Raw genomic sequence first — 26993 nt, forward strand, 5'->3', positions numbered from 1 at the left:
TTCGGTATGGTTCATTTTGAACCCCTTATAGTGAAGGGGAATAAAATAATGCATGGTGCATGGCCGTCCGTGCACATAACCCTTTGTGTTTTTTTATTTCTCCTTTTATATATTGCTTGCTCAAGGAGATTGTATATAACATCAAAGAATCACAATCATGGTTTGAGGTATCGATATCAGGCAATCCATATCAATACCTAGCTTTGGATTAGGGGTCAAACTATTAAAAAAAAAAAATCTGATTTTCTTAACAAAATCAAAAGCAAAAACTATCCCATATAGGCTGATCCATATCGATATCATATCAATTTTTGAGATGATCGATACCCGATCTGATACTGTGCACTAAATCCATGATCTCAATGGGCATGGATGAGTGTTCTCTCTTACGAAAATTAGGAACCCTTTTACCCCATCCGTCCAACAAAATTATTCAAAGCTTCATTATATGCTCTGAACTGCTCTGCCACTTTAACGGCTTGCTTAATTAAGGCAAATGGAGCAATTTTCAATAAGATAGTGAGTGAGTGTTTAGGAAGAACTGGTAAGGCTATTGAAGTTGCTTTCAACTTTGCATTCAAAACCGTTCCAACAGATGGAACAAATGGTCCCAAAACCTGCTTGCACCGACAGAAAAATGATCACAACAAGTGGTAGTGGGCTGTGGTGGTGGTGGTGGTGGTGGGCTTACTTTACCAAACACTAATGACTATGCAAACCGTATCCACAGCCCAAAAGCAGAAACTTGTTGACCAAATAGTTTTCATTCATCACTTTCATTTTGGGGTAGTGCTAATTGCTATGCCCCTCTCCATTGCTGGGTGAGATTAGAGGGAGTTCTTTATTGATTGGGTAGTTATAAATAAAACAATAGAAGGTGATGTTTCTGAAAATTACAAGATAAATTTTAGTAATCTATTTTTATGTTTTTTTTCTTGAAATTTAAATTGTATTTTTGTCACTTAGAATTGGAAAAATGTACAATAATGTTTAGAGTACCAATACACATACATAGACAGACACGAGATGTGTGCGAATACAAAAACGGGTATTTGATTGAATTAGACTTAAAAATTTGACATGTGACTAATGTAAACTGTCCTCTTTATCCAATAGGCATAATGGACATATCATATGTCCATGTGACAGAATACGTGCCTTGCATGTGACATTTGAAAAAATTATAGACCGTTGTGACAATAATAATTTGCTTTATTTAAAAAAAATAACGTTGAAATGTGTCTATTAGAAATAGCAACTAGCAACCTAATCTCAAAAAAAAAAACTACAATTATGGTCATGTATGAATATCAATTATACACTAATCCTTGAGAAGGTGGGGTGGGACTGAATAAGAGAGGGGGTGGTGTGGGAGAACAGGAAGGGAGGTCGGAGGTCGGGGTCCACCTCTTCTTCTTCCGTAGAAAATCAATAGATATAAAGGTAGTTGTAAACTTAGAGTTAAATAACATGTTTGCCCTAATTGCAAACATTAAAGAGAAAAATAGATTTGAATTGATTTCAATAAAATAAGTGAAATAGTTGGAGAGCTTCTAGCTAAGTAAACTCCAAGATTCCCTATTTATGTGGTATAATTTTATTTTATTTTATTTTTGTAAGGAAGACATAGTTCAACTTGAATTGAAGTTGGTTAAGTGATAAAACAAAGCTCTAGAACTACTAAAACATGCAACTAGTACTTGAAGTTGGACTACCAAGATGGTGCATGGTGATGCAAGGGTATATGTTTGAGTTTGAATATGAAATTCTGCAAATGGTCAATTAAATTCCGTAGATATCAATTATGTCCACATTTCATAGATTCTATATTGGATTGAGGAGTTCCAGAAACTTTTATCTTTTCTTTTTTTCATTATTCATTTCAACTTATTTTTGAAAATCCATTTATACTCTTATCTCAAAACTCTTTTAAGTTTAAGAGAATGAGCATTTAAAAGAAGATGTCAAGTTTTAAATACACCTATAAAAGTGTAATTCAAAAACTCCAATACGAAAACCCCTTAAAAAATTTTACATGCTTTTGAATGTTTTCAATGAATAAGTGGTTTAGATCAGGATTTAAAAAGAAGGAAGTAGATCAAGTAAATCGTCGGATTCAAACCAAAATCCAAGTCTGATCGAGACTAATTAATTTTTGGGTAATTTGAATCAAAATCGATTCAAAATCAATGGAGAATCGAAATTGACCACCATTGTTTGAGGTATCGGTATTGGATCACCCGATATAGCCGATACTGATGGCTTTGAAGGTTACTGATACCGATAACTAGCCGATATCGTATCAATGAAACAATACGGACAAGGGGTAAAATAGTAAAAGAAAACCCATTCCATTTTTTAAAGAAAAATCATGGGTAACCATGCCAATACTGTATCGATTCGTATCGGTTTTGAAAGTAACCAATACCCAATCTCAGGGTGTCAATTTGCAACCGAAATCAACCGTATAAAACTATATCAGATCGCACCGGTACAAATTCAGTATGGTTTTGATATGAGAAAATGGTATCTCTCTCGGTTCAATAAAGTGTTGGTTTCTAAGACGAAACCATTCAGTATGTACTGATACCGTACCGAGTGTTTATCGTATCGACTGTATACCAAACCTTAACTGCTTCTATTTTGTGCATTTAGTCATTATAGTATTTTCATATTTTTTTTTTGGTAAAAGTCATTATGGTATTTTCATAAATTTAAAAGTTTTGGATTTGTGTTTTCATGTTGGCCATCGAATTGCCTAGTAACCGGTCCACATACATTCTTCTCAGCTCTAATCAGTCATTATGACTCAATTATAAACTTAAGTTGACCAAAAGGCCCTTGGTTCGACCACTACATCCCACCATGGTCCATATCCGGAAAGCACTCCAGGTTTAGTGTATCTTTAAGAACGAACGCCTTAGATTCTTTGTACGAATTCTTTATTGACCTATTTACATTAAGATTCACATGGTGGTCAGCATAGAATTAAATCTCGTGATACATATAATATCCTGAGTAGATAGGGATTGATTGATCTGGAATCCGATCCAACCAATTCAAGTACCAATACCTGATTTAAATCAATCTGTTGGTGTTAGGGCTGCAACAGGTCCGGTATTTTTAAAACCCTAGTTCAACCCTGAGTCCCCTTAGTTAGACACTTAGACCCAGGTCATACGAGGTTGACCTAAATTAGTCCTGACCATGGGGAGGGGGAAGGAAGATGCAGGAACTTGGCAAGGCCAGGGAGAAAAAGAAGAAGAAGAGATGCCCGACTCTGATTCAAGATAAAAAATTTCAATTCTAACCTGCCATCAGGACCAGAATATCTTAGCCTAGATCCTATTCGGACTAAGAACATTGACTCGAGCCGACAAGACCAAACTTGCACCTCTAGTCTTAGGTAATCAGATGGCAAAACATAAGCAAAAGGTGTCCTCTCTACTCTCTACTCTCTACTCTCTACTCTTACTCTCGGGTAGCGAGCGGCAAAGCAAAAGCGAAAGGCAAAGCAAAATAGGGAAATGGGTTTGCAAAAATTGCACACTTCAAGTCTTTGACTTCAGATGTAAGTAAACACAGCAAAGTAATCAAAGCTGGTGGTGTATGGTTCACCTAATTACTGCGGTAGTCACGTAAACGGCACAACACCCCGTGACGTCCGCCGACCGTCGCTGAACCACCTGCTCAAACTCAGTCTAGCCAAATCTCGACCGTCAGATTCAGATTCAGATTCAAATCCCATCTCTTTTGACCTCTTCACTCTTCACTCTTCACCTTCCTTAATCATTTTGGATTTCTCTACCTCTACTGTTATTATATTCACATTTAACTCACTGTACACCGCACCCACCGGCCATGGCCAGTTCATCTTAACCCACTAATTTTGAAACTTGGAGAGAGAGAGAGAGAGAGAGAGAGTGCTGTTTGTGGTCCTTGTAGACAAAGATCAAAGGACAAAGATAAATGAAGCTATTGGTAGGGGATGAGAAGGAATCAGGAATCGTCAAAGGTCAGCTCCTCTGTCTTCGTATCAACTCACTAAGTGGTAATTTAATTAATATAATATGTGGAAAAGGCACGAGAGATGAGCACATACAAAGACTTTCCTTTTCTGTGATGTCTATATTCATGGTGTTGTGCTTGCGCCTGTCCTTAAGTCTATGAATTCAAATCAATGACATGTCAGTTTTCTTCTTCCTTTGGATTCTGCTGTCCCTTTTATTGAAAAATTAAAAAAAAACTTTAACGGAAAGAAAAAATGGAGGTCATATTTTGAAGGGACTATTACTATTTGCAGGAAAATAAGCGTTTGATGATGTGTTCATAGGGGTATATTTCTTCATTTACAAGTGATGGTAGGGACGAGGGAAAATTTTCCGGAAGATAGCTCTTGAGGTGCTTTGGGATGCGAGTTTGAAGAAGTTTCTTTCATTCCCATGTGGGTTTTAATTTTTTCTTATTATTAGATTGAACAACGCATATGGGTTTTGTTGGTTTCTGGTCTATGGATTTGATTTGAGCCTTTGAGGTCTTCTACTCTGAAAGTGTGTATCTCTCTTGTTTCCTCTTTGCTAGTACTGTAGTTGGTTGTTTTGGGGTTGTGATTCTGAAGTTTCTCCATTTGGGGTTCTTTCTTTTCAGGAGAAGTGCACGACTGGGCGAAGAAACATCTACAGTAAGATTAAGGAGAGTTTATGGGGTGGTGATATTTACTGGCGATCTCACTTGGATTCTGTAATGGTGATGCTAGACTCTTTTCCAATGACTCCACTAAACTGGGTTTTCGTGGTTTGTTTTCTGTGTTCATTTCTGGGCACTGGAGCATTGAGCCAGCAGACCTGTGATCCAAATGATTTGCGGGTTCTGAAGGAATTCGTAGGGAACCTCACAGGTGGGTCTATTATCTCTAGATGGTCTGATGAATCGGTTTGCTGTCAATGGGATGGGGTTTTCTGTGAGAAAGGAAGTAATGCTTCAGAAGGGCGTAGAGTTACTATGCTGATTCTTCCAAAGAGAGATCTAAAAGGGATTGTATCAAGCTCCTTGGGTCGCCTGGAAAAGCTGGAATCGCTCGATCTTTCATTCAATTCTCTTCATGGTGGTATTCCTGCAGAGCTATCGAACTTGCAGCAGCTGGAGGTTCTTGATCTCAGTTACAACATGCTTTCAGGGCCTATTGTGAAAGCACTTGGTGGGTTGAAATCAATCCGATCAGTCAATATATCTAGCAATTGCTTCAACGGGAGTTTGCTCGCAATTGAAGGCTTTCCAAATCTTGCCGTCCTCAATATAAGCAACAACTCCTTTGCTGGCCATATAGTTACTAAACTATGCAGTGCCTCCAATGCAGTTCGGGTTCTTGATTTGTCTATGAACCATTTCTCAGGTCCGCTCTTGATGAATGGTTCAGACAACTGCAGTGCGTCTATCCAACAGTTTCATGTCGATTTCAACTCACTTTCAGGTCATCTTCCAGAAACTCTGTTTTGGTTATCATCTTTGGAGCAGCTTTCAATGGCCGCCAACAAATTCTCTGGTCAGTTGAGCAAGAGACTCAGTAAGCTTTCCAATCTTAAAACTTTAGCTATTTCTGGAAACCAATTTTCGGGTCCACTTCCAAACGTTTTTGGGAATCTCACAAAACTAGAACTGTTAATTGCGCACTCCAATTCCTTCTCTGGGTCATTGCCTTCTACTCTAGCACTCTGCACCAAGCTTCAAGTGCTTGACCTCAGGAACAATTCTCTAAGGGGGCCTATTGATATTAATTTCACTGGAATGCCCCATCTCAGTTTACTTGATCTTGCCACAAATCATTTCATTGGTACACTTCCTGCTACTCTGTCCAGATGTGCAGAGTTGAAAACCTTGAGCCTTGCTAAGAATAGCCTCTCTGGCTCGGTCCCTACTGATTTTGCAAAGCTGGGATCTCTTTCCTTTCTTTCTTTGTCAAACAACAGCTTTGAGAACTTAGCAGGAGCATTGGATGTACTTCAGCAGTGTGGAAACCTCACTACTCTGATAATTACCAAGAATTTCCATGCAGAAGAAATTCCAAGCAATATCAGTGGTTTTGAGAATTTAATGGTTTTTGCGGCTGGAAACTGTGCTCTTAAAGGCCAAATCCCCATGTGGTTACTGAATTGCAGAAAGTTACAGGTTCTGGACTTGTCATGGAATCACTTGAGTGGTGGCATCCCTCCTTGGATTGGTCAGATGGAGAATTTGTTTTATTTAGACATCTCCAATAATTCTCTGACAGGAGAAATCCCAAAATGTTTGACAGAACTAAAGAGCCTTATTTCCTCAAACAACGGTGGTCCTCATCTTATCGCCTCTGCTGCTGGCATCCCATTATATGTAAAACGTAACCAGAGTGCCAATGGTTTGCAGTATAATCAGGCCTCTAGTTTCCCTCCGTCATTATTGTTGTGCAATAATAGAATTAACGGGACAATATGGCCTGAGATTGGACGGTTGAAGCAACTACATGTCTTAGATTTGAGCAGGAATAGCATAACTGGGACCATCCCATGCAACATTTCGGAAATGGAGAACTTGGAGGTCTTGGATCTGTCTTCCAATGATCTCTATGGGTTGATTCCCCCATCATTTAACAAGCTCACATTCTTGTCAAAGTTCAGTGTGGCAAATAATCACTTGCGAGGACCCATTCCAACCGGTGGGCAATTTCTCAGCTTCCCCAACTCAAGTTTTGAAGGCAATCCAGGATTGTGTGGCCCACTAATTCATGCCTGCGGTGTTAATAATATGGGTCTGAAGCCTGCAATCTCAGCTAGACCAAACAGTAAGATTGGCCGAAGCAGTATACTTGGAATGGCAATCAGTATTGCAATTGGGATTGCGTTACTTTTAGTTGTTGTCCTGCTTAACATATCAAAGAAGGATGTTGACGATCCAATTGATGATGTGGAGGATGAAATGGGCAGACCACATAGGTTATCAGAGGCACTTGTGTCTTCAAAGTTGGTCCTTTTGTTCCAAAATTCAGATAACAAGGAGCTAACCATTGGTGACCTGCTGAAATCTACAAACAATTTTGACCAAGCAAACATAATTGGTTGTGGAGGATTCGGTCTAGTGTACAAAGCCAACCTCCCCAATGGAACAAAAGCTGCAATCAAGAGGCTCTCTGAGGACTGTGGACAGATGGAACGTGAGTTCAGGGCTGAAGTGGAAGCCCTTTCAAGAGCTCAGCACAAGAACCTTGTCCCTCTACAGGGTTATTGCAGGCATGGTAGTGGCAGGTTATTGATTTACTCCTACATGGAGAATGGAAGCTTGGATTATTGGCTGCATGAGAAAGTTGATGGAAGGTCAGAGCTTAGATGGGATGCTAGGCTTAAAATTGCTCAAGGAACTGCCCAGGGATTGGCTTACTTGCACAAGGTCTGCGAACCAAATATTGTCCATCGGGACATAAAATCTAGCAACATACTCCTGGATGGAAATTTTGAAGCTCATCTGGCTGATTTTGGTCTATCGAGGTTAATTCGTCCATATGATACTCATGTAACAACGGATCTTGTTGGGACCTTAGGATATATCCCTCCTGAATATAGTCAGACATTGATGGCAACATTCAAAGGTGATGTTTACAGCTTTGGGGTGGTTCTTCTGGAGCTTCTTACTGGTAGGAGGCCTGTGGATGTTTGTAAAGCGAAGGGCTGCAGAGACTTAGTGTCATGGGTGCTTCAAATGAAATCTGAGAAGAAGGAAGAACAAACAATTGATCCATCAATCTGGAGCAAGGTTTGGGAGAAACAGCTCCTTGAGGTACTTGAAATTGCATGTAAGTGCATAGACCAAGACCCAAGGCGCAGACCCTCCATTGAACAAGTTGTTTCATCACTTAATGCTGTGGCTTCTGATGGTGCCTAATTCAGCTTGTTTAGATGTTTTTTGTTTCATACAAATTTAATTCCAGTCAGGAATGGCTCGGGATGGGCTGTTGGTAATGTCTCAATTTGTAAAAAAGAAACATGATTTATACTATATGTATCGCTGCAGCAGATCTCACACCTGTGTGGTGTGTATTAGATTCTTGAGATAAAGGATGTCATACACAAGTAACTTGATTTTCCATCATTTCCCATGTATATAAGCTTGATCTTGAATGCTAGGATGTTCTTTGGTCCTTTTTTCCTGATCACTGATGCATAATTTAAGCCATGCCAGCAGAAGAAAGAGAAGAAAACAGCTTTTGAAGACTGACTGTGACATCACAGCCATATCAGCCAGTTTTGCAATGTCACAGCCACCATGACAGCCAGTGGCTACTGTTCATATCTAGGTTCTGTTTTGGGTTTTATTTTCCTATTTTAGTTTTTATTAGTTGTTTAAGTCGGGCTGGATTAGGATTGAATCTAGTCTTTCCATTTTTGAGAGAGAGAGAAATTCCTGATTGGTCTATGGATTTCAGGCTGTCTTGGTGGGTTTTGAGTGGTGCTTCTGTGGATTCAGTAGCATGATTCTGGTGGATTCCAGGGGAGGTTTTGATGGATTCCAAGTCTGCAATCAAGTGGATTCCTGATTGGTTTTTCTCTCCTATCTTCATTGAATTCAGATCAGAAATTCTAATTCTCATACCCAGCAATATACTGTTTACTAGTTTCAGGTTCAGCTTTGATTTGAATCTTTTTTGCTGAATATTCTGCTAAATCATATCATTGATTTGCCTACTATTTACTAGATTCAGTTTCTTTTTGAAAATGTCAGTTTTCTAAATCGATTTCAGGAACCCTACGTCAATTATACTTCTTCAATTCCAGGTTTTCTGAACATGTTTCTGGTTTCTAGTCTCAATTGCTTGTTTGACTAGCTGATTACTGCCTTGATTGAATTCTAATTTAGAACCCTATATCTCTGCCATTGATTTTGCTGTATTGTCTAGATTTTCAAGTTTCCTAACTCCAGTTGGAAATCCACATATCTCTGAATCTAGCCATTGGATTCTAATAAAATTTTACTGGCATATTCTCCCTGTTAATTAGACCATTTGACCAAGGTTCTGGCTCAATCAGATTTGTTTCGACTGAAGTATCAACTTTTCTTTAATCTCTTTCTGGATCCTATTCCTGTGGTTCTGGAATTCATCTTGGAGTTCCAACCCTAATCCATTAGGTGCTTACAAACCCCATTATTTTGGTATCATAAATCCACACTGTCCAACAGTTTGGTTATTCTTCAGTCATTTCTACTTTCTACAATTCTGTGTTTGCTCTCTTAAATTATTTTCCTCTTTTATTCACCACACTGTATACTATTCTTCATAATATGCAAACAGTATCTAGAAAGAAAAGGATTTGGAAATGATAAAGGGTTCAGGTTGCCAGGGCAAATGCCCGGGTTTGAGTCTTATGAGCTACTTTGCACAAAAAATTGCCGAAAGGTCAGGATTATCTCCAAACTAACCCTCCCAGGACCCTGCATAGGCGGGACCTGCACGGCTGCACTGTGTAATGGCCCTTTTTTTTGTTTTTTAAATGGCTTCAGTAGTTTTATATTGCCAATGTCCACAGCCTATCATATTTTTTTTTCTTAAATATAAAACAGTTAAGTTTATTAAAGAAACACTAATTAACAACAGGCCAGAGCCAAATTTAAATATTGGGAATATTATTGTGTCGGGTTTATCATTGGAATCTAACCTTTGATTTCCTGTGCTTGCCCAATCAACTACATTATAGTTTCCTGTGAACTGTAGGATTGGCTCAAATCTCCAGTAGTATTTGGGTAAGGTTAGTTATTCAGACTTCACTGCTTGGTGAAATTCATTAGATCGCTTTATTGCTATCTTCACTTTCAGTGAATTTGACTCTGCCATGGAAATTTGTTGCACTGCAAATGGCATGCATGCCTCCCCTATGGAGACTTATCTTGAGTTGATTACAGGTTTTCAGTTGCAGCAAGTATTTTTTTTAGTTGTATGGACAATGGAGACATATTCTTGGAATTACATCCACTCAAAGATTCTGGATTCTATGTAATAGGTTCAACCATTTTCTGTGTACAAAGACATTTCATATTCTTCTGTGGCAAATATTGCGTATCAATGTCTATGTTTGTCATCATTAATTCTGTTTTCTATTTAAGCATATATGATTTTCTGAGCAGGTGCTGTGTCGGACATCATTTTTTGTCAGATTCTGAAACCCATATCTCTGGTTTTGTTACCTAGCTAGCCTCTTATCATTTTGCTTAGGTGCTTGAATCTGATGGTTGATGGTGATTCCACTAATTTCTCAAACTAGCTGAATCTCTCAAAGTTAGCTGGTCTGTGACACCGATGGTCATGTCCGCAGTTCCCTTCAGTTCTACCAGAGGAGGTTAGTTGACTTTGTTTCATTTTATGCCAAGAGGAATGAGGTTCCCCAGCTATGGGTCTTCTAGTTTGATTATGCCAAGCTGGGAGGTTCTTAACTGCAGAGCAGCACCTGAAATCTAATGGAGGGACCTCAGTTAGGACAACTAATTGATTCTTTAGGTGCCTGCATCATCATCATCATCAGGTCATCTTGGACTCAATTATTTGGAGATTACCTCCTGATAATGAGGGTAATTATCTGTAAGCTGTTTCGAGTCTTGAGGGCAGTCACTTGGTGCAAAAATGCCAAAGGTCAAGACCGCCCCCAAATTCACCCCTCCCAGAACCCCACATAGGTGGGAGTGCGGGACCAACTAACAGTGGTAATGGCCCTTAGAACTCTTTCAACTTCATTACTAAACTACAATTAACAAATGTCAATTACACATGTGGAGGTAACACAACTATTGCTTGTTAAAGGGACTGTGATGAGTTGATTCAAGGGTGCTTATCTAGTCTATTTCTCATTTTGCATTCCAAAAGCATTTACAGACAAGGGTGATCAGCTTTGACTAAAGTTTGTTCCTGTTGGCCAAAGAAAACCACTGGCAGCTCAATCAAAAGGTAAAACTGTTTCTGTTTGTAATTTACTTGGTCCTATAGACCTGTCTTTCATATTCCAAATGTGGATGGAGTTCATCTTTTCCAAAAGTGAGCAATAAAGTATGTGGAACCTGAAATTCTTTTTCAAGCACTAAATAAAAGAATAAACTGATTGTAACATTGGAGCATGATAACGAAATGTGAAGTGGTTTAAATACAAAAATTTCTCTGAACTGATTGACTATAAGATCATCAAACCTCTCCCATAAGCCTGTCAAAATCAATCCTAAGTCTTAAAATAGCACAGTTTGAAAGTGGATATGCTTGTGAGGTTGGTTTACAATGTCAATCACCTTTCTGCTGCAAGCAAAAGATCAGTATGAAAAACTTTGCTGACTTTATGGGTATAATAATATGAAGAAGAAGGAAAGTAATGTGTGAGTGAGGTTATGGAGTCCTTTTTTTTAATTTTTATATCAGTTAGACTTATGTCCTAGTTAGTGGATTAAGGCAGAAATGAAAATGGATTCACAGCTGTATTGTAGAAAGGAAGTGTCCCTTTCATTTTCTTTTATGATAGCATGTCTTGGAGAAGTTTGCCATTGAAACCTGTCTCAAATAAAAGAAGATTGTGAGTGTTTCATATTGCATTTACCTGAACTAGTGGGTAAAGAGTTTCACAAATCACTGGTAAAGAATATCATCGTTGTGGACCTTAAAGCTCCAAGGAGCCAAGTCAAGCTTTGTCACTGGAAAACTGGGCTCAGCTTTTACTAATGGACTTTTTGATGGGCTTAAAATGCGGCACACTAAAGTCCTCCACGCATACTGGGTTGACTAAGGCCCAAAGTTCTTAAGCCCGTACTCCAAAGCCCGGATCACAAAATTCACATGTTGGGTTGGTGTTTTGCACGGTTCAAGGAATCAGGATTCAATCAGAACAGCCAGTTCTTTGGCTTATTTCTAGGGTTCAGGCGATTCTGGCTAATTCTCGGTCAATTCCGGCTGGATTGTAATGGATTCTAGAGGCAGCATATATAGGCCTCTCAAGCAGGTATCAATCGGTTGGTTTTGTCTGGTCTGAATAAGTCTCAATTGGTTTGAGTTGGACTGAATATATGGGTGAATCTAAAACCAAACCAATAACGGAAAGTTATAGGTTTTGGTCCAATTTGGAATCAGTTTATATATTTCACTTTTTCTTAATGGGTAGTTATTGGTCTTGTACCGGGTTTGATCTGGTCTAGGTTTGATTTGCCGTGTATACATATAACATAAGGGAAAAGAAGCGCTAACCGGTCATTGGACGCAGGCGGGGTATGTACCTGCGCTCAAATATAGCCCATCACGGAAAAGACTGGCACACCCCCTAAAAAGGTTGAAAGGACCAGGGGGTGTGATGGTCTCTTGTACATACCGATCCACCGATATAAGATCGACTCATTATTGATATTGATCTCTACCTATACCGATACGACCAGTCCGATACTGATTCCTGAACCATTTTGGAAAGTTCAAATTCAACGTTCGTCAACAGAAATTAAGGATCGCGTCACGGTGGGTTATGTAGCGATTGGGAGAACATGTGTCAAGTCGTTGAACTAGTAAACTAGGGCATGTCTGAAACGTGTCCTCTCACAACCATACGTGTCGAACAGCCATGGCGTCACCTTCTTCACTTCCCCCACACCCTTTATATTCCTCGCTGTTCACAGACATGGTCGAGCCATAGATTCCACCACATGCTCCCTTATTAACAACACACATTTTATTTGATTGATTTGCAGACACAAGAAAGAAGAGAAGAATTAGTTACCACTTACCAATGACAACCATGAACCTAGCGAAGAACTCATTCTTCAATGTTTCCAAGGCCTTCTTCCCTCGAAACCCTTCTTTGTTCCCTTTTCGTTTCTCTAGGGTTTCCTTCATCACCTCTGCTTCCAAATACTTTGATCAGGTTTTTATTTATTTATATACACTCTTTCAATTCCTTAAATTATCTCTGATCCATTTACTTCTTGATTGAATTTTTTTTGAATTATTGCAGGGACAAAATGCAGCAGAAGAAGCGAAAGATTCAGTGAAGGAAACAGTTTCGGAAGGAACCGAAAAGACTAAGGAAACTGCAAAGGAAGGTATGGAGAAAGCTAAAGAGAAAACCAAGGAGGTGAAGGATACTGCTGGTGACGTGGCACAAGGAGTGAAGGAGAAGACTAGTGACGTGGCTGGATCTGTGGCTGATAAAGCGAAGCAAGGAACGGAGAAGGCAACTGAGATGGCTCAGAATTTAGGGGAGAAGGCTAAACAGACGGTGCAGGGTGCATGGGGAGCGGCTAAAGAGACGAGTCAGAAGATTAAAGAGAGTGTGGTTGGAAAGGATGAAAGTGACTATTCTACTACTGATGATGAAATTGAAGAACTTAAGAAGAGAGGTGATGGTAAGAAAAATGACTGGAAGTAAATTATAAAACTGGTTTTGTTTTGAGTTTCGTCTTTGAATGTTTCTTCAACTACTTCGAAGTAAGTTAGTTTTGATTTTAATGGCGGTTTTGGTTGAGGGTAATCATGACTACATTACAATCTTTCTTAATTTCCCCTTTCTATTCTAGTTCTGTTATTTAATTGCTAATAATGGTAATTAATAACTGTTAACAATGGTACTTAGCTAGTTGAGATTTGAAATTTCAAGATTTTACTCTACCCAGAGTTAATCAGTTGATCTCTACATGTTTGGTGCAAGTAGGGTTGCAAAGCCCAACCCTAAGTCCCCTTAGTTGGGCTAAGCCCAACCCAAATCTGAGTTAGGTCTAGAAAAATCCAACATCGACCCTGAGAGGGTCGGGCCGGGGAAAAAAAATGCATGGGTGGGAAAGAATATTATCAATTTTATATAAAATAACGTTATAATAAAATATATTATATTATTATGACTAAGCTTAACCCGAGGTCACAACCCTAGCCCAACCAGGGCCGGTTTGGGCCAACAGGGTCATACTTGTGGATCAGCTAGTTCAGATGATTTGGCTTTTAAGATTAAACTATTCGTATGCAGATGTCAATGCTGTCTGCTCGCACCCCTAGGAGCAAGTATGGAAGGTAGTATAGTGTCCCATTATAGAATGGGAGGGACCCTCTAAGAGGAACCCAAGCTTAGTGAAAAGAGATTGTAACAAAGTGGGTTCTATTGTGGCATCAATTGAGCCTTGTACTCTGGCTTCCTGGACATACGACAGCTCTTGAGATGATCAAGAGAAGAGATTATTACCAAAATAGATTACAAACCCACCAGTACACCTACAATCATCAATGGAGCTGATTCAAGTTGAAGGTGGGGTGGGATTGTTGGAAAGATGGAATCCACATGATGAGATAAAATTATTTTTCACATGAATAGTTATCAAAGTTCCATCAACTTGGTGGGATTTTGGATAAGGGTATAGTTTTGAAGTGTCACATCAATAGATAAAATAATTAATAATGTTTCATAATTTTTATAAGTTCATCACCCTAGGTCAATCAAACAAAGGTTGAGGTGCGCACATCGGTATTTTTTCATTCCAATAAAGTTGATGGAATTTTAAAATGTTATATCAGTATTTTCTCATCTCAATTCAAAACCAAAAAAAATCGTTGGTCAACTCCGAAAATAATCCATTAAAAACAAATGAAAGATTATAATGTTTCACCTTTCAAGCCTTAATCCAAAACCTGAGATTTAACAAGATTGAGGAATAACAAAAAATACTTGAACATTTTTCAAGGTTACCTTAGTCTTGCTCATCAACAAAATGCTACTCCTCTACCTCTTAATAGTCCCTAAAGAAAAATTGTCTTTTCAAAGTTTGGAGAAGAAAAAAATGTCTTTCCAAAGCTTGGAGGATCGCTTTCGAAAATCCAACCGAACACACCGATTGTATTTTTGATTAACTGGCTGAACAAGAACAACTTAGAGAATTCAATTGAACACACGGGCTGTAGCTTTGATTAACTAGCTGAACAAGAACATAGAAATAGCACACAAACAGCTTCAAGAATGGGAAAAAATTTGGTTGCAACCCGGATTGCAGCCATGTTCCTACTGTCTCCAATTGTAAGCGTAAACTTGGAATAATCTTTTTCCTCTTTAGGTTCACAATTACGTTCTTAGGTTTTAGTATTTTCTATAATACTTTTTTGGATTCCATATTGATGCCTACAATTGGGGCAGGAGGAATATAACTAGAACCCGGAAAGCAACCAATTTTTGTTAGAAGGAATGACAGCTGTGACATTAAATTTCCTGCATATAAATTCTGCATTTCTTTCTTTCTAGCTTCTCAACCAAACTAAATTATCATCTTCTCTCCGAAAACCAACCACACAAACCCCCAGAGTAAAAGTGAGACTTCGTAAAACGACAAAGATTACTTCCCAAAGGTAACTCTTTATATGATTATAAAGACCAAACAAACTGACATGGATTGAGCTCCTCTCTTGCATGGGATGATGTCCAGCACACATCTTGTAGGTGGGGAGGCCTCGATCCACATGTCACAGTACCGAGATGCATGTGGCAGTGTGGATCGGAACTCTCCAACTGCACGGTGTGCATTGGAGAGGAACCGGATCCAATTGAGATAGCACTTTAACTTCACATGGGTTTGGACCCAACCACCCAACAGAAAGGAGAAAAAAAAACTTCACATGGCAGGGTTGGACCCAAACATGGCCCAACACCCAACAGATCCCTCTTCATGTTACCCTCTAATACCCAACTCATTTGGAAAAAGAAAAACCTCCAACCTTGGCCAATGGTGGACCAGTTTGAGTTAGTTAGTGTGGCACAAGTATAGACCGAGTAGTTCCTACCAAATGTCCAAACAACATCCCCACAAAAGCTGGAATCATCCAGACTCGAATTATTCAATTGGCCTTGCAAATGCTAAAAGGAAGTTTGAATGGTGAAAACATGAAAGAACACAACAGAATGTTCTTCTCTTTTTCCTCTTTTTGCTCTTTGCTTCTCCACACTCCACACACATAATACAGGGTTTAATTAGGACTAGGGGATAACAAGTCGTTGTAGTAGGGGGAGACCTAGTGCTTGGAAAGTGGGGCCTACCCCCGATTCCATCACGAAGGAGATGTTGACGGAGGATGATGAGATTGAGCCATCACTTTAATCCTGCAAACTGTCGTAGCCGTAAGTTTAGTAGTGGCATTTTAAAGAAAGAAAAAGGGGCCCCACATCTCAGCATCAAAGGCGTGGTATGTGGCATATAAATAAATAAAGTCATACACTGGATCCTTCCTCATTCCATTGTCAACCACCCGTCAAAAGTAAAGTATGACACCATACTGTCAAGCGGCGATTTTAGATAGAGAGGGAGAGAGAGCCCCAGCCCCACGGCTCTACCCCACTCGTGAGGCTGTGACAGATCGATAAAGAGACAGAATCACGTTCACGTACGACAATGGTTCACAATCGTTCAGATGGAATCTATTCAATGAACGATGCACAGTTGTTCAGATGGAATCCACTCAGTGAATAGCTCACAATCGTTCAGACGGAATTCACTTTGTAGAGTCCACATTGAGTGGATTCAATCTCAACCACTGTGAGCCATTCTCATACATGAACGTGAGCCTAACTCATGGATAAAGGCCTCATGGCACATCAATCTCCCCATCTTTCCTAATAAAGAATTTAACTATGGTAGGACCCACTTACTCTTTTGGATTCCATTTAGTGCCAAAGAGAAAAAATTCTTCAGCTTCAAAGCTCTTTTGTTGCTTGTCTTTTTTGCTTTAGTCCAAGGTCGTCTAATGTGGTTGCAAACTCTTTGGCCCGGTCGGCCCTATCGGTTGAGTCATTGATGGGTTGGCCAGTTTCCACTCTGTGGCTTCTGAATCTCTGAGAGAAAAAGGCCACTGCTTGTAATGACTTTGGTTTTCAATGAATCTTCTTTCAACCTAACAAAAAGAAAAACAAGAAATGTACAACAAAGAGGAGAGTAGATGCCACATCTATACACCTTGAACATGTTCAAGAAGAAGTCCCACCAGATCCTTCAAATCTGTTTAGATTTCTAAGATTTTTCATCGTATTGTAACAGCCTTTAAGTAGGGGTGTCAATGGGTCGGGTTGGGCCGGGCCTGCCCTAAACCCTGACCCGACCCTAGAGGCCTTAACCCTGACCTTGACCCTGACCAGACCCTGTCAGGGTCAAGAAACTCTCAACCCTGACCCGACCCTGCCAGGGTCAGGTTGGTCCTAATTTATGGCACCGTCCACTTGTCTCATTAGACCATGTTTTTGTAACATAGGATCTCAACCTATGGGACAACTAATAAATATGTTGAAAAAAATGGCGTGTGTATAAACTTTCTCTCTACAATTGTAACGGTGTCCCCTCAATAGGCCTGGAAGCTTATAGGGGCTACAACTAAATAACAATCATGTCAGTGACTCTTTTTATGGTCCTGATCAAAATAGTAGATGATCTACTCTTTTTATGGGTTCCCACTTCATGATGATGACAAAGCTAGTAGTTATCTTTGTACAATTCTCTTCAGCTTTTTTTCTGTCAAGAAAATACTTATATTAAGTATATAATATATATATATATATATATATATATGTAATATTATATACCTATAATTAATACAGCGGGTCGGGCCGGGCTGGGCTAGGTCCAGGATCTAAACCCTGACCCGACCCGACCCTGCCAGGGTCAGACTATAACTAAACCCAAACCCGCCCTCAGGGTCGGACCGGGGTCGGGCTCAGGGCGGGTTCGGGCCAGCCGGACTTTATTGACACCCCTACCTTTAAGTCTTTGGAGGTACCTTGAGATTTTACTTCAAAACGCTGATCTGTTATTATATAATTCAAACTTGTCAAGATAAAATGACCTTGAAACAAAATACCATAGGCTCATCCTGAAGCCTTCAAGAAATGATTAGATACTCTTGCACAAATCAAGATATGATAATACAAAGTGGGCAAATGAATGGAACAATTAACAACATGAGTGGAATCAAGCTCAAACGATAGCTCTTCGGAGGCAGAGAAGGCAGTGTGCACCAATTGCAAATCAGAAATCCATCGATTGGTGTTCTTAACGATCCACAAAAGATCTGGTTGAGAGTTACATTGAGAATGCGAGTACAATTAGACCATAAAAAATAACATGTAATGATAAACACACGGAAAAAGCTGATATATGGAGATCAATAATAGATAACCATTATGGATCACCCGATGTGGTATGAATATCAGAATATGGATTTTTTTTTTGGTGAAAAATAGTCCAATATGACTGATATACATCGTTATCGGTATCAGAATTAATACTGTTACTAATACCATGAATTACATCCTTGCGGGCATATCTACTTTTTTCAGATGGAAGGTTGATGAGGGAATTCCAACCATTGAATATCATGGAATGATTTAGATTTGACTCACATTTAATCAATCCTCAATGCATGTCTATGTGCCTCTCTTGGTGCCCCATACACCAACTTCGTATTCTTCAATTTTTAACAAGCATTTTGGGGATAAAAAGGGCTGAGATGGATGATTTAGACTGTGGTTGTTTTATTTTACAATATTTTATGAGATCTATGGAAAACCAATTCAAAACTATACAAGGATTAAAAAAAACAAAGAAATGAATTTATTGTAATTCAATAGAAAAATTGAAAAACGTTCAAAATGTTGTATTTCATCATTGGTATTCATACAACATTCAAAATGTTGTTTTTTCATCGTCTCATTATATGAGACGATGCAAAGGGAAACAAGGATGGATCACTATTAAGTTAGACATGTTAACGGCTTATGACAGATTAGAGTAGGATTTCATTAGAGCCATTTTTGAATTTTTAGTGTTTTCATCACATTTGTGTGATTTGATAAGTTTTTTAGTTTCGTCAATCTCTTACTTCATCAAGTTAAAGGGCGGATCTTTTGATTTCTTTGTACCTTCTAAAGGCATCAGACAAAGATGTCATTTCAGTCCATTTCTTTTTAATCTATCAATGGAAGGTCTTTCTTATTTACTAGAAGTTTGTAGGGACCTCAAGTTATTTAAAGGAATCAAGATAGCTCGGAATGCCCAGAAGTCACCCATTTGCTTTTTGAGCGTGATACATTTATTTTTTGTCGGACTTCTCTTTAGGATATTAACACTAATCAAGCTATTTTAATCCTTTTGAAGCTCTAAAGGGCTATGCATTAATAATAATAAAAGTGCTATGTTTTTCAGTAAAAATACCCCCTCTCCTTTGAGAAGACTGATTTGTAAACTTCTTGGAATGCATGAGATCTCTCTTTTAACCTCATACGTTGGCGCTCCTCTCTTTCTTAAAAAAGCCAAAAAATAGTCCTTCATGCTTTTGCTTTATAAAGTGCACAATAAACTTACAACTTGAAAATCCTCCCTTCTTTCTCAACCTGGTCGTTTTTATCTTAATTAAATCAGTGGTGGGCTCTATTTCACTTATTTAATGTCCTATTTTCTAATTCCTTGGAGTATTTGCTCTTCTCTTGAATCTATTAGCTAGTGTGAAGTTTTGGAGGCAAGGGGGGGGATGGAGGAGTCTAAAGAAGGAAGGACCTCATTTTCCTAGACTCAAATGTGTAAGCCAAAATCATGTGGCAGTTTGGGATTTTGACTGAGTCACATTCATAACCAAGCCTTGCATGTGCGATTAAGATAGAGACTTGTTACTCAACCTTTGACCTTTTGGTCATGGCTTTTGAAAGCAAAGTATTCCCTAATGCTAATATCCTCCAATGGATTACAAACCAAAAATAGGGTCATGGGTGTGGAGCAATATTTCCTCTGTTATTGCAACTCTAAAGAATTTTCTGTGTTGGAAGGTTGGTGTAGTAAATTCTATAGATATCTAGAAAGACATTTGGATTCCAAATTGGAATTACAAATTCATTGGTGTTGTAACATGTCCCAATTCCATCTTTTGTTCTATATCGGATCTAATTGTTGGAAGATCTTGGAATACCTCTTTAATTCAATCTTTATTTCCGGCTGATATCGCAAGCCTTATATATTCTTAAAATATCTTTGTCATATGAGCCACATTATGATTTTCCTATTTTGTCCTTTGACTCGAAATGGCATTCTGACAACAAAATTGGTGGCGAAGTTCTTATATCAATCTAACACTGCATGTCTATGATTTTCTTAAATTTGAAAGCTATGTTGTGTTTGTTATGAAAAACGAAATTTCATCTTAAGTTTAAAATTTTTGTTTAGAATTTTTTTAATGGCAGTATGCCTACCAAAGTTCATTTAAAGCATTTTATTGATATGGATGAGACCTGTTTGTTTTGTTTATCAGCAAGGAAAATAGACTGATTTCCTGTTTTTTTTTTATCATGCCTTTTCTTTAAAAGAGTCTGAGCAGCAGAATTCTTAGGATTAAGAACAGAATTTCTCCAAGGGAGAGCTCTTAGTGATTTATTATATACTTTGTTGCCAACAAATGACACACCTAACCATAATAAATCTTTTTTTCCTATTACATGTTATTTTCTTTGGAATAGTAGAAATCATTCTCTTTTCTCACGACAACCCGGACCCACATCTGGTCATGTGGGGGCATTGATAATTAGATTGTTGATCACAATATCTTCCCATTTGACAAATTTGTAGTCCAACACCCATCTTTGTCCAATTCAATCCACTCCATAAATGAAATTCTTGAACTTGACCACCCTGACTATCCCATAGTTCTCTGCGATGGTAGCTTTCTATATGATTCACATGCTATTGGGTGGGCTTTAGTTATTATCCACAATAAATCGATTATTGCTGCTTGTATGTGTTAAAAAAACCAATGCCTAGAATGACGATTTGTAGAAAAAAAACGGAATAGAGAAAGCACACACAACGCACAACTCAGAGATTTACGTGGTATACCCCCAAGGTGGGAAGCTACATCCACAGTCGAACAATAGAACAGATGTCACTATTTTTCTAAAAATATTACAAACCCTCTTAACCTCATCTCAAAGAGATAAGAACATTATATAGGGAAGTCCTAACCCCAGAAAGTACAAAAGTGTCCCTGGCCCAAAATTGCCAAAAAATAGGGCCGGACCAAAACTAACATATAGCTCAAAAGTACTCATTTCTAAGATCTCGACGAGCCCAAAACAACTCCCAGCCTCTGGCGGGGTTGTTCGCCATTCCGAAATCGTTTCGAGGCCGAAAAAACCCTTCGAAGATCTCAACCGCACTTTCTGGCCAAAATCAGGCTTCACCAACAACAGTATGGATTATGGTTATATAGGGAGTGTACAAGAGGCTGAAGCTCGGGGAATGCTCATGGAATTGCAAAAATCAAAGTCTTATATTCGACAAGCTAGACATTTGGACTGATTGTGAGGATTTAGTAACATGGATGAACCAAAACTCTGCCGAGTAGCCGTTTGAGGTTTTCATTTTTCTTTTTTTTTTATATCAGTTTTGTACTTTGATTTTTTGGGAACATGCACTTGTATTGTAAAGAAATCTAGGGCTCTTATAGATCCAGCACACATATTAGCTGCAGTGGTAGATCTAATTGGACTTCATCAGACATTTTAGAGACTATTTCTGGTTTTCTTTTTTATTTTAATCTTTTCCTTTTCTGAAAAACAATAAAAAAGCAATCTATAAAAAATCCTAATGATAGAAAATTGCAAAACAAAATTTAAAAATAATAGTTATTTTCTTTAAATTCACAACAGAAGCAATTCAACCCTAGATCCAATTGATGTAATAACACAAAAGGGTGATTTTAATCAAAGGATTTGTAGCAATCATGACCCCACACCTCACATGGGACCAGTAGAATGTATGCTCTAGAGATAACCAGCCAAATCGACTAGGCATTTCTTGAGCAATGTTTGGCCAAAAAATGAATAGAAAATGAAAGCATAAAAATATCAAGAGACAAGAAAAGAAAAAAAAAAGGAGAAAGTTTTTTTTTCACCGGACGGAAAGGATTCAACCACCATCCTAAGGTCCTAAAACATTCCCCCATTGGATGAAGTCAATAATATCCTTCCCTTGTTGCATGATATCCTCTTCTGCCCATCCAAAAGCTACAATCAAGCTATTCCCCTTCACCGTGGCATGAGGAAAACTTGACCCTATTTTGGTTTCTACTAATTAATTTGTCAATATAAATGTTCAAATTTAGAAAACCTTGCAAGAAAATTATAGGGAAATTTTTTATTCCCTTTCAATTTATTTTCAAATTTAGAAAATCTTGCAAGAAAACTTCAATTTTGATGTCTTCGAACTGAATTTTCATTAAAACATGGTGAATGGGAATCCATTCACGACAAGATTTCAGATGCGCACAGAAGATTTCAAAAGAGTATTTTAGAAAACATACTAAAACCTATAGGGGTTTGTAAACCCTTGGGATGATGTTATTAACTGATAAAGGAAAACTTTCTCCAACAAAATATTTGTACATTTTTTTTTTTTCTTTTTAGTTTATATCTTGACAAACAAACATTGCCTTAGTTAGAGATTTGACAATGGAATGTTGGTCTCGACTTTTATAGGTATATAGAGATTCTAATCTTTCCAAGGGAATCAAAGTGACTTGAAATGCCTTTGAAATTTCTCATCTTCTCTTTGCCGATGACACTCTTCTTTTCTATAGAATCAATTTAAAAGATTTTTCTTCAATCAAATCAATCATTTCTCTCTTTGAAGACCTTTCTGGTCAGCAAATAAAATTTAAAAAAGTAGCATTTTCTTTTCAGCACTAATACCCCTAGAGCCTTCATTACCTTGGAATGAAAGAAATGGAATCTGATTCAAAATATCTTGGTTCATCTCTCTTCCTCAATAGATCCAAATCCTGAAATCTCAATCATCTCATTCACCGAATTAAAATTCGTTACTTTGGAAGACCAGGTTCACCTCAAGAAGCAGAAATACGAGGAATCAAACAAGGAGTTGAAGAAACATCATATCTGCACTAGAACTTCATGATATAAAAATTTGGCTAGATTCAATCAATGCAGTTAACTGGGTTGAGAATCCTGAACAACCACCATGACCATTAAAACTTTTTCCTTCCTTCTTTCTTATTAAATCTTTTTTAAACAATTTTAATTTGATCTATACTAAGAAAGTAGAATAGACATCAAATTATGATAGCTCATGTGTTAGCTAACTTAGCCAGAACAAAATCAGATGCGAGGAACTGTACCAGCAACATTGTCGGGATCTTTATCACCTCAATTTGCCTGTTCCTCAATTTCCTCAATTCTATCTAATAGGGGGTGAAAATGACCACCAAACCCCTTGCCTGGGGTGGGGTCCACCTCCCTCTATTAGAGGGACTTGAGAAAATTGACGGACAGGCAAATTGAGGTGATATTTTTCCATATTGTCGACCTTTGTCATTCCTAATTTTTTAATGAAGTTTTTTTTTTTTTTTTTTTTTTTCCCTTCAAAACATAAACATGGCCTTGTGCTATAATATCAAGATCCAGATCTTTTGTGGCACAGCCCGTCTGACCTGGCTGCATGCAATGACCGTCTTACCCCTATTCAGACAAAACACTCGGACAAGAATAAAGTGATCATTGCATGCAGCCTTATGTCTGCGCAGCATAGGCAGGACCGGCAGCGCATTGTAGATGATCTATATATCACCAAAATTCACCCAAAACAAAAAATTAAATAAAACTCACTAGTAAGTAGTCAAACTTCGTGGGCCATGTGGCCAACATTTGGACGGGCCAACGCCCAATCCCCAATGCATGCGAAGCCATCATTGAAGAGAAACAAAACTGATACGACGAACACAGCTGAAAGGTTGGGCATCGGTCCATCAAACAAACAGTCCCCGTAAGATAGTTAGATTGACAGTGAGAGAGATGGTGGGGCCATGATGTTTGGTGAGCAACGAAACATGCTCCTCCATCACCGCACAAATCCTGGAATAATTAACCCTCTTTTATTTTTTTATTTTTTTGTTTTTTAAGAAACCTCCAATAGAAGTAGAAGTAGAAGTAGAAGTAGAAGTAGAAGAACGAACAGGTTGAGATGAGAAAGAAGATTCACAAGAACTGCAACTGTGTGAAGGTCGCTGTACGGCAAAGATGGAAAAGCAATGATGAATACTACTGATATAATCTCTCTCTCTCTCTCTCTCTCTCTCTCTCTCTCATAGAGGGTGAGCGAGTGAGGGAGGGCAGTAGAGTAGAGGACCTGAAGCATTTATTCTCTGGGCAATAGATCTTACTTTGCAGACAAAAGATATGCTTCGTTTCGGAAATCGCATTTGCCTGCCCCCAGTGCTCCTCCACCCAAACAAAACCACATATCATATCCTTCTCGGCCTCCCCACATTCCCTTCTCTCCTCCATTGAGTCTCTCTTCTTTTTTTCTTGTCTCGATCCATGTTAAACAAATCTTTACACTATTAAATTAAGTTTCTCTCTAAGAAACCCCCAGATCCGTCCAGGAAGTAGTAAAGTAAAGAACCCTTTTCCTTCCACCACCATCTCTTCAGTGTTTTTACAGAGAACTTTAATAACAGCGAAGCAAACCAGATTTAAAAAAAAGTTGCAGAAGAAGCATGCACGCCTCTGATCTTTCTATGCAAGCAATGAACGTGCTTTCCCTTTTAAGGTAACACACCATAGAACTCAAGCATGCATGCATGCATGCATGACCGTTTGATCCTCCTCTCTCTCTCTCTCTCTCTCTCTCTCTCTCTCTCTCTCTCTGTGTGTGTGTGTGTGCTCTTCCCAAAGATGTACTTGGGAGAGAGAGAGAGTCAGATGAAAGGTTCAACTCGGCCATGACTCAGAAATTGCAGTGCCACTGAACACAATCAGAACTGGAAAATTTGATACATAAAAAAGCACATAATCGTCAGGATTCTAATCAACATGCACAAATATGAACCATTCTTGTCCCCTCAACATCAAATTACTTCTATAACTCCTCCATTGTATTTCTCACAACCTCCAACTACTCAGCTAGAGAGCTAGCAACAATTATATATCAGAGTTCATGGTGATGTAACAGTTTAGAGATAGAATCACAATTTTCTGATCAGAAGAAAACCCACCAAAAATGGAAACCTGAAAAATCACAATAAAGAAGAAATATAGGTTCCCTACTCTCTACATGAACCATATCATGAATACACCCACATCAAAGATAACATACCAACCCCTCCCATCAACAGGATGAAACTGATTATACCCATAAAATAAAATAAAAAGAACTACAGTGAATAAAAAAAGTGACAAAAAAAGAGTGGATTCAATGGTTTCTATAGAAAAACAAAAAAGAATTCCCCGAATTCATAGAGTCAGATCATTAAGCTTTCAAGAGATTTGAACTATAAGAAGGGTTGTGAAGAATGACCATAACCTGGTAGATCAGACAACCACTGACTTGGTATCAAAGAAGAACCAGAAGTAGTGTTGTTACTGTTGCTGTTGTTGTGGTTGTTGTTGTTGTTGTTGTTGTTGTGGCCACTGCTGCTGGTCCAATAAGTTGGTTCAGATTTGGAATTAGAAGCTTCAATAAAGCTTTGATGCCAGTTCTGATGAGAAGTAGAAGACCTAGTGCTGCTTCCTTGAATTGGGTTCTCTTCTGTAGGAAAAACTTGTAAGGGCTTTGTCTCTCTATTACCCATATGGAATGCTTGTGATTGCTGAAGCTGTTGTTGCTGTTGTGGAGTGAAAGAAGGGAGACCAAATCCTTGTAACAGAGCCAAATTAGAACCCCCGAAATCCCCACCGACATTCATGGATGGATTGAAAGATTGAAGTGTTGCCAAGGAAGACAAGAACCCTCCACCACCATAATAGACAGAAGAAGATGGAGCAGATGTCATGGAAGGGATCGGATTAGAAGCAGCAACCATAATCAAATCAGTTTCTCCTGTTGTCGTTGATGTTACAGCAGTATTGGAAGTAGTAGCTGAAGCAGAAATTAATTGTTGCTGTGTTGTTGACCTTGTCGGTGGATTATCTGCTGAAGAGGGTCTTTTGGATCTTTTCCCCTTTCGACATCCACCTCCCACAGGAACATTTCTGAGGGTTCCTCCTTGAGTCCAGTATCTTCTACAAGTCTTGCAGAAATAACGAGGCTGAGAGAGACTGTAATTGTTGTAGTAACAAAATTTGGTATTCAGAGATTCACAACGAGGACATTTCTGTGGCTGCTGTGGTGGTTGTTGTTGTTGTTGATTTTCACCTGTTGATGGCTTCACCCTCCGATCTTGCGGTTGCAGACTACCCATTAGCTCAACTCTTCCTCTTCCTCCACCCTCCTGCTGCATCTCTCTATCTATTTCTTGATTTCTTCTTCTTCTTCTCTTTCTCTCTCTGTTTGTGCTCTTCTAATACACTAATATATCAGAGGCAACAAAACAAATAGGTATAGTGCATGCAGATTTTGATTTTGGTGACACGGGATTTCTGGGGGAGATGCCTTGGCGGTTTCAGAATTAGAGAGAAGGAGAGTAAACCACTAACCTCAACGTGTATACCTTCTATTCTCTAGTCTTAGAATCTATGGAAAGAAGAAAACAAGGGCGAGATCGTTAGCGTTACCTGAGTACAGATTCCAATCAACACCTTCCCTTACCCTCATAGTCCTTATCCTTCATTTCCTCCCACGAGTAACAAAAGGGGGGGCCAAGTAATAAAGAAGCAAGATATCTATACTATCCAACAAAATCTTCAAGGATCTTTCTCTCTTTGCGATAGAAGAAGATCTCTTCTCTTGAACCCAAAGAGAGAGCAAACACAGAAATGGAATAAATTACTCTTCCTGCAAGGCTGATGAGAGTAGGTACTATCTCTGTGGGATGAGAGAGAAAGGGAAACGTCCAAATCCGTGAGGGAGAGCTTACAGGAAAACGAGTTCAGTAGAAGTACAATCTGGGTTCCTTAGCGTCTGAGTAATCGTAGTCACCCAGAAGAAAAAGGAAAAAGATGGAAGACAGAAACCCATTTCATTCCATAGATCAAAAAACCAAACCCAACTCATACAACAAAACAAACACA

General features: G+C 38.7%; 3 protein-coding genes and 1 long non-coding RNA gene across 5 annotated transcripts; 2 read left to right on the top strand and 2 right to left on the bottom strand.

Annotated features, from left to right (window-relative positions):
• The first annotated feature begins 4164 nt into the window (after nt 1-4164).
• Nucleotides 4165-8113, top strand: LOC122640407 (phytosulfokine receptor 2). 2 transcript variants are annotated; one of them, XM_043833581.1, is made up of 2 exons: nt 4165-4187; nt 4304-8113. In XM_043833581.1, the coding sequence occupies exon 2, from the start codon at nt 4744-4746 to the stop codon at nt 7906-7908; it is 3165 nt and encodes a 1054-aa protein (XP_043689516.1). In that variant the 5' UTR covers nt 4165-4187; nt 4304-4743; the 3' UTR covers nt 7909-8113. The 2 variants fall into 2 exon arrangements, with proteins under 2 accessions (XP_043689516.1, XP_043689517.1); XM_043833582.1 differs by lacking the exon at nt 4165-4187 and having other exon boundaries at nt 4282-4444; nt 4648-8113.
• Nucleotides 8114-12761: 4648 nt separating this feature from the next.
• LOC122638674 (uncharacterized protein ECU03_1610-like) lies at nt 12762-13400 on the top strand. Its single transcript, XM_043831527.1, has 2 exons — nt 12762-12896; nt 12987-13400. The coding sequence occupies exons 1-2, from the start codon at nt 12762-12764 to the stop codon at nt 13398-13400; spliced, it is 549 nt and encodes a 182-aa protein (XP_043687462.1).
• Nucleotides 13401-14730: 1330 nt separating this feature from the next.
• On the bottom strand, nt 14731-25193 carry LOC122639408. The gene is made up of 3 exons (XR_006329508.1): nt 25099-25193; nt 23873-23878; nt 14731-14742 (listed from the first exon to the last, which is right to left on the bottom strand). It is a non-coding gene; the product is annotated as an uncharacterized LOC122639408 (long non-coding RNA).
• Nucleotides 25194-25233: 40 nt separating this feature from the next.
• LOC122638675 (dof zinc finger protein PBF-like) lies at nt 25234-26263 on the bottom strand. Its single transcript, XM_043831528.1, has one exon. The coding sequence runs from the start codon at nt 26261-26263 to the stop codon at nt 25316-25318; it is 948 nt and encodes a 315-aa protein (XP_043687463.1). The 3' UTR covers nt 25234-25315.
• Between the last annotated feature and the right edge of the window lie 730 nt (nt 26264-26993).

This window comes from Telopea speciosissima, chromosome 9 (assembly GCF_018873765.1).
Source record: "Telopea speciosissima isolate NSW1024214 ecotype Mountain lineage chromosome 9, Tspe_v1, whole genome shotgun sequence".
Classification (NCBI taxonomy): Eukaryota; Viridiplantae; Streptophyta; class Magnoliopsida; order Proteales; family Proteaceae; genus Telopea; species Telopea speciosissima.

Excerpts from the sequence above, each read along its gene's own strand:
- LOC122638674 (XM_043831527.1), top strand. The coding sequence starts at position 12,762 with ATGACAACCATGAACCTAGCGAAGAACTCATTCTTCAATGTTTCCAAG. Across the intron at positions 12,897-12,986 it reads CTTCCAAATACTTTGATCAG|GGACAAAATGCAGCAGAAGA; the intron begins GTTTTTATTTAT and ends GAATTATTGCAG.
- LOC122638675 (XM_043831528.1), bottom strand. The coding sequence starts at position 26,263 with ATGCAGCAGGAGGGTGGAGGAAGAGGAAGAGTTGAGCTAATGGGTAGT.
- LOC122640407 (XM_043833581.1), top strand. The coding sequence starts at position 4,744 with ATGGTGATGCTAGACTCTTTTCCAATGACTCCACTAAACTGGGTTTTC.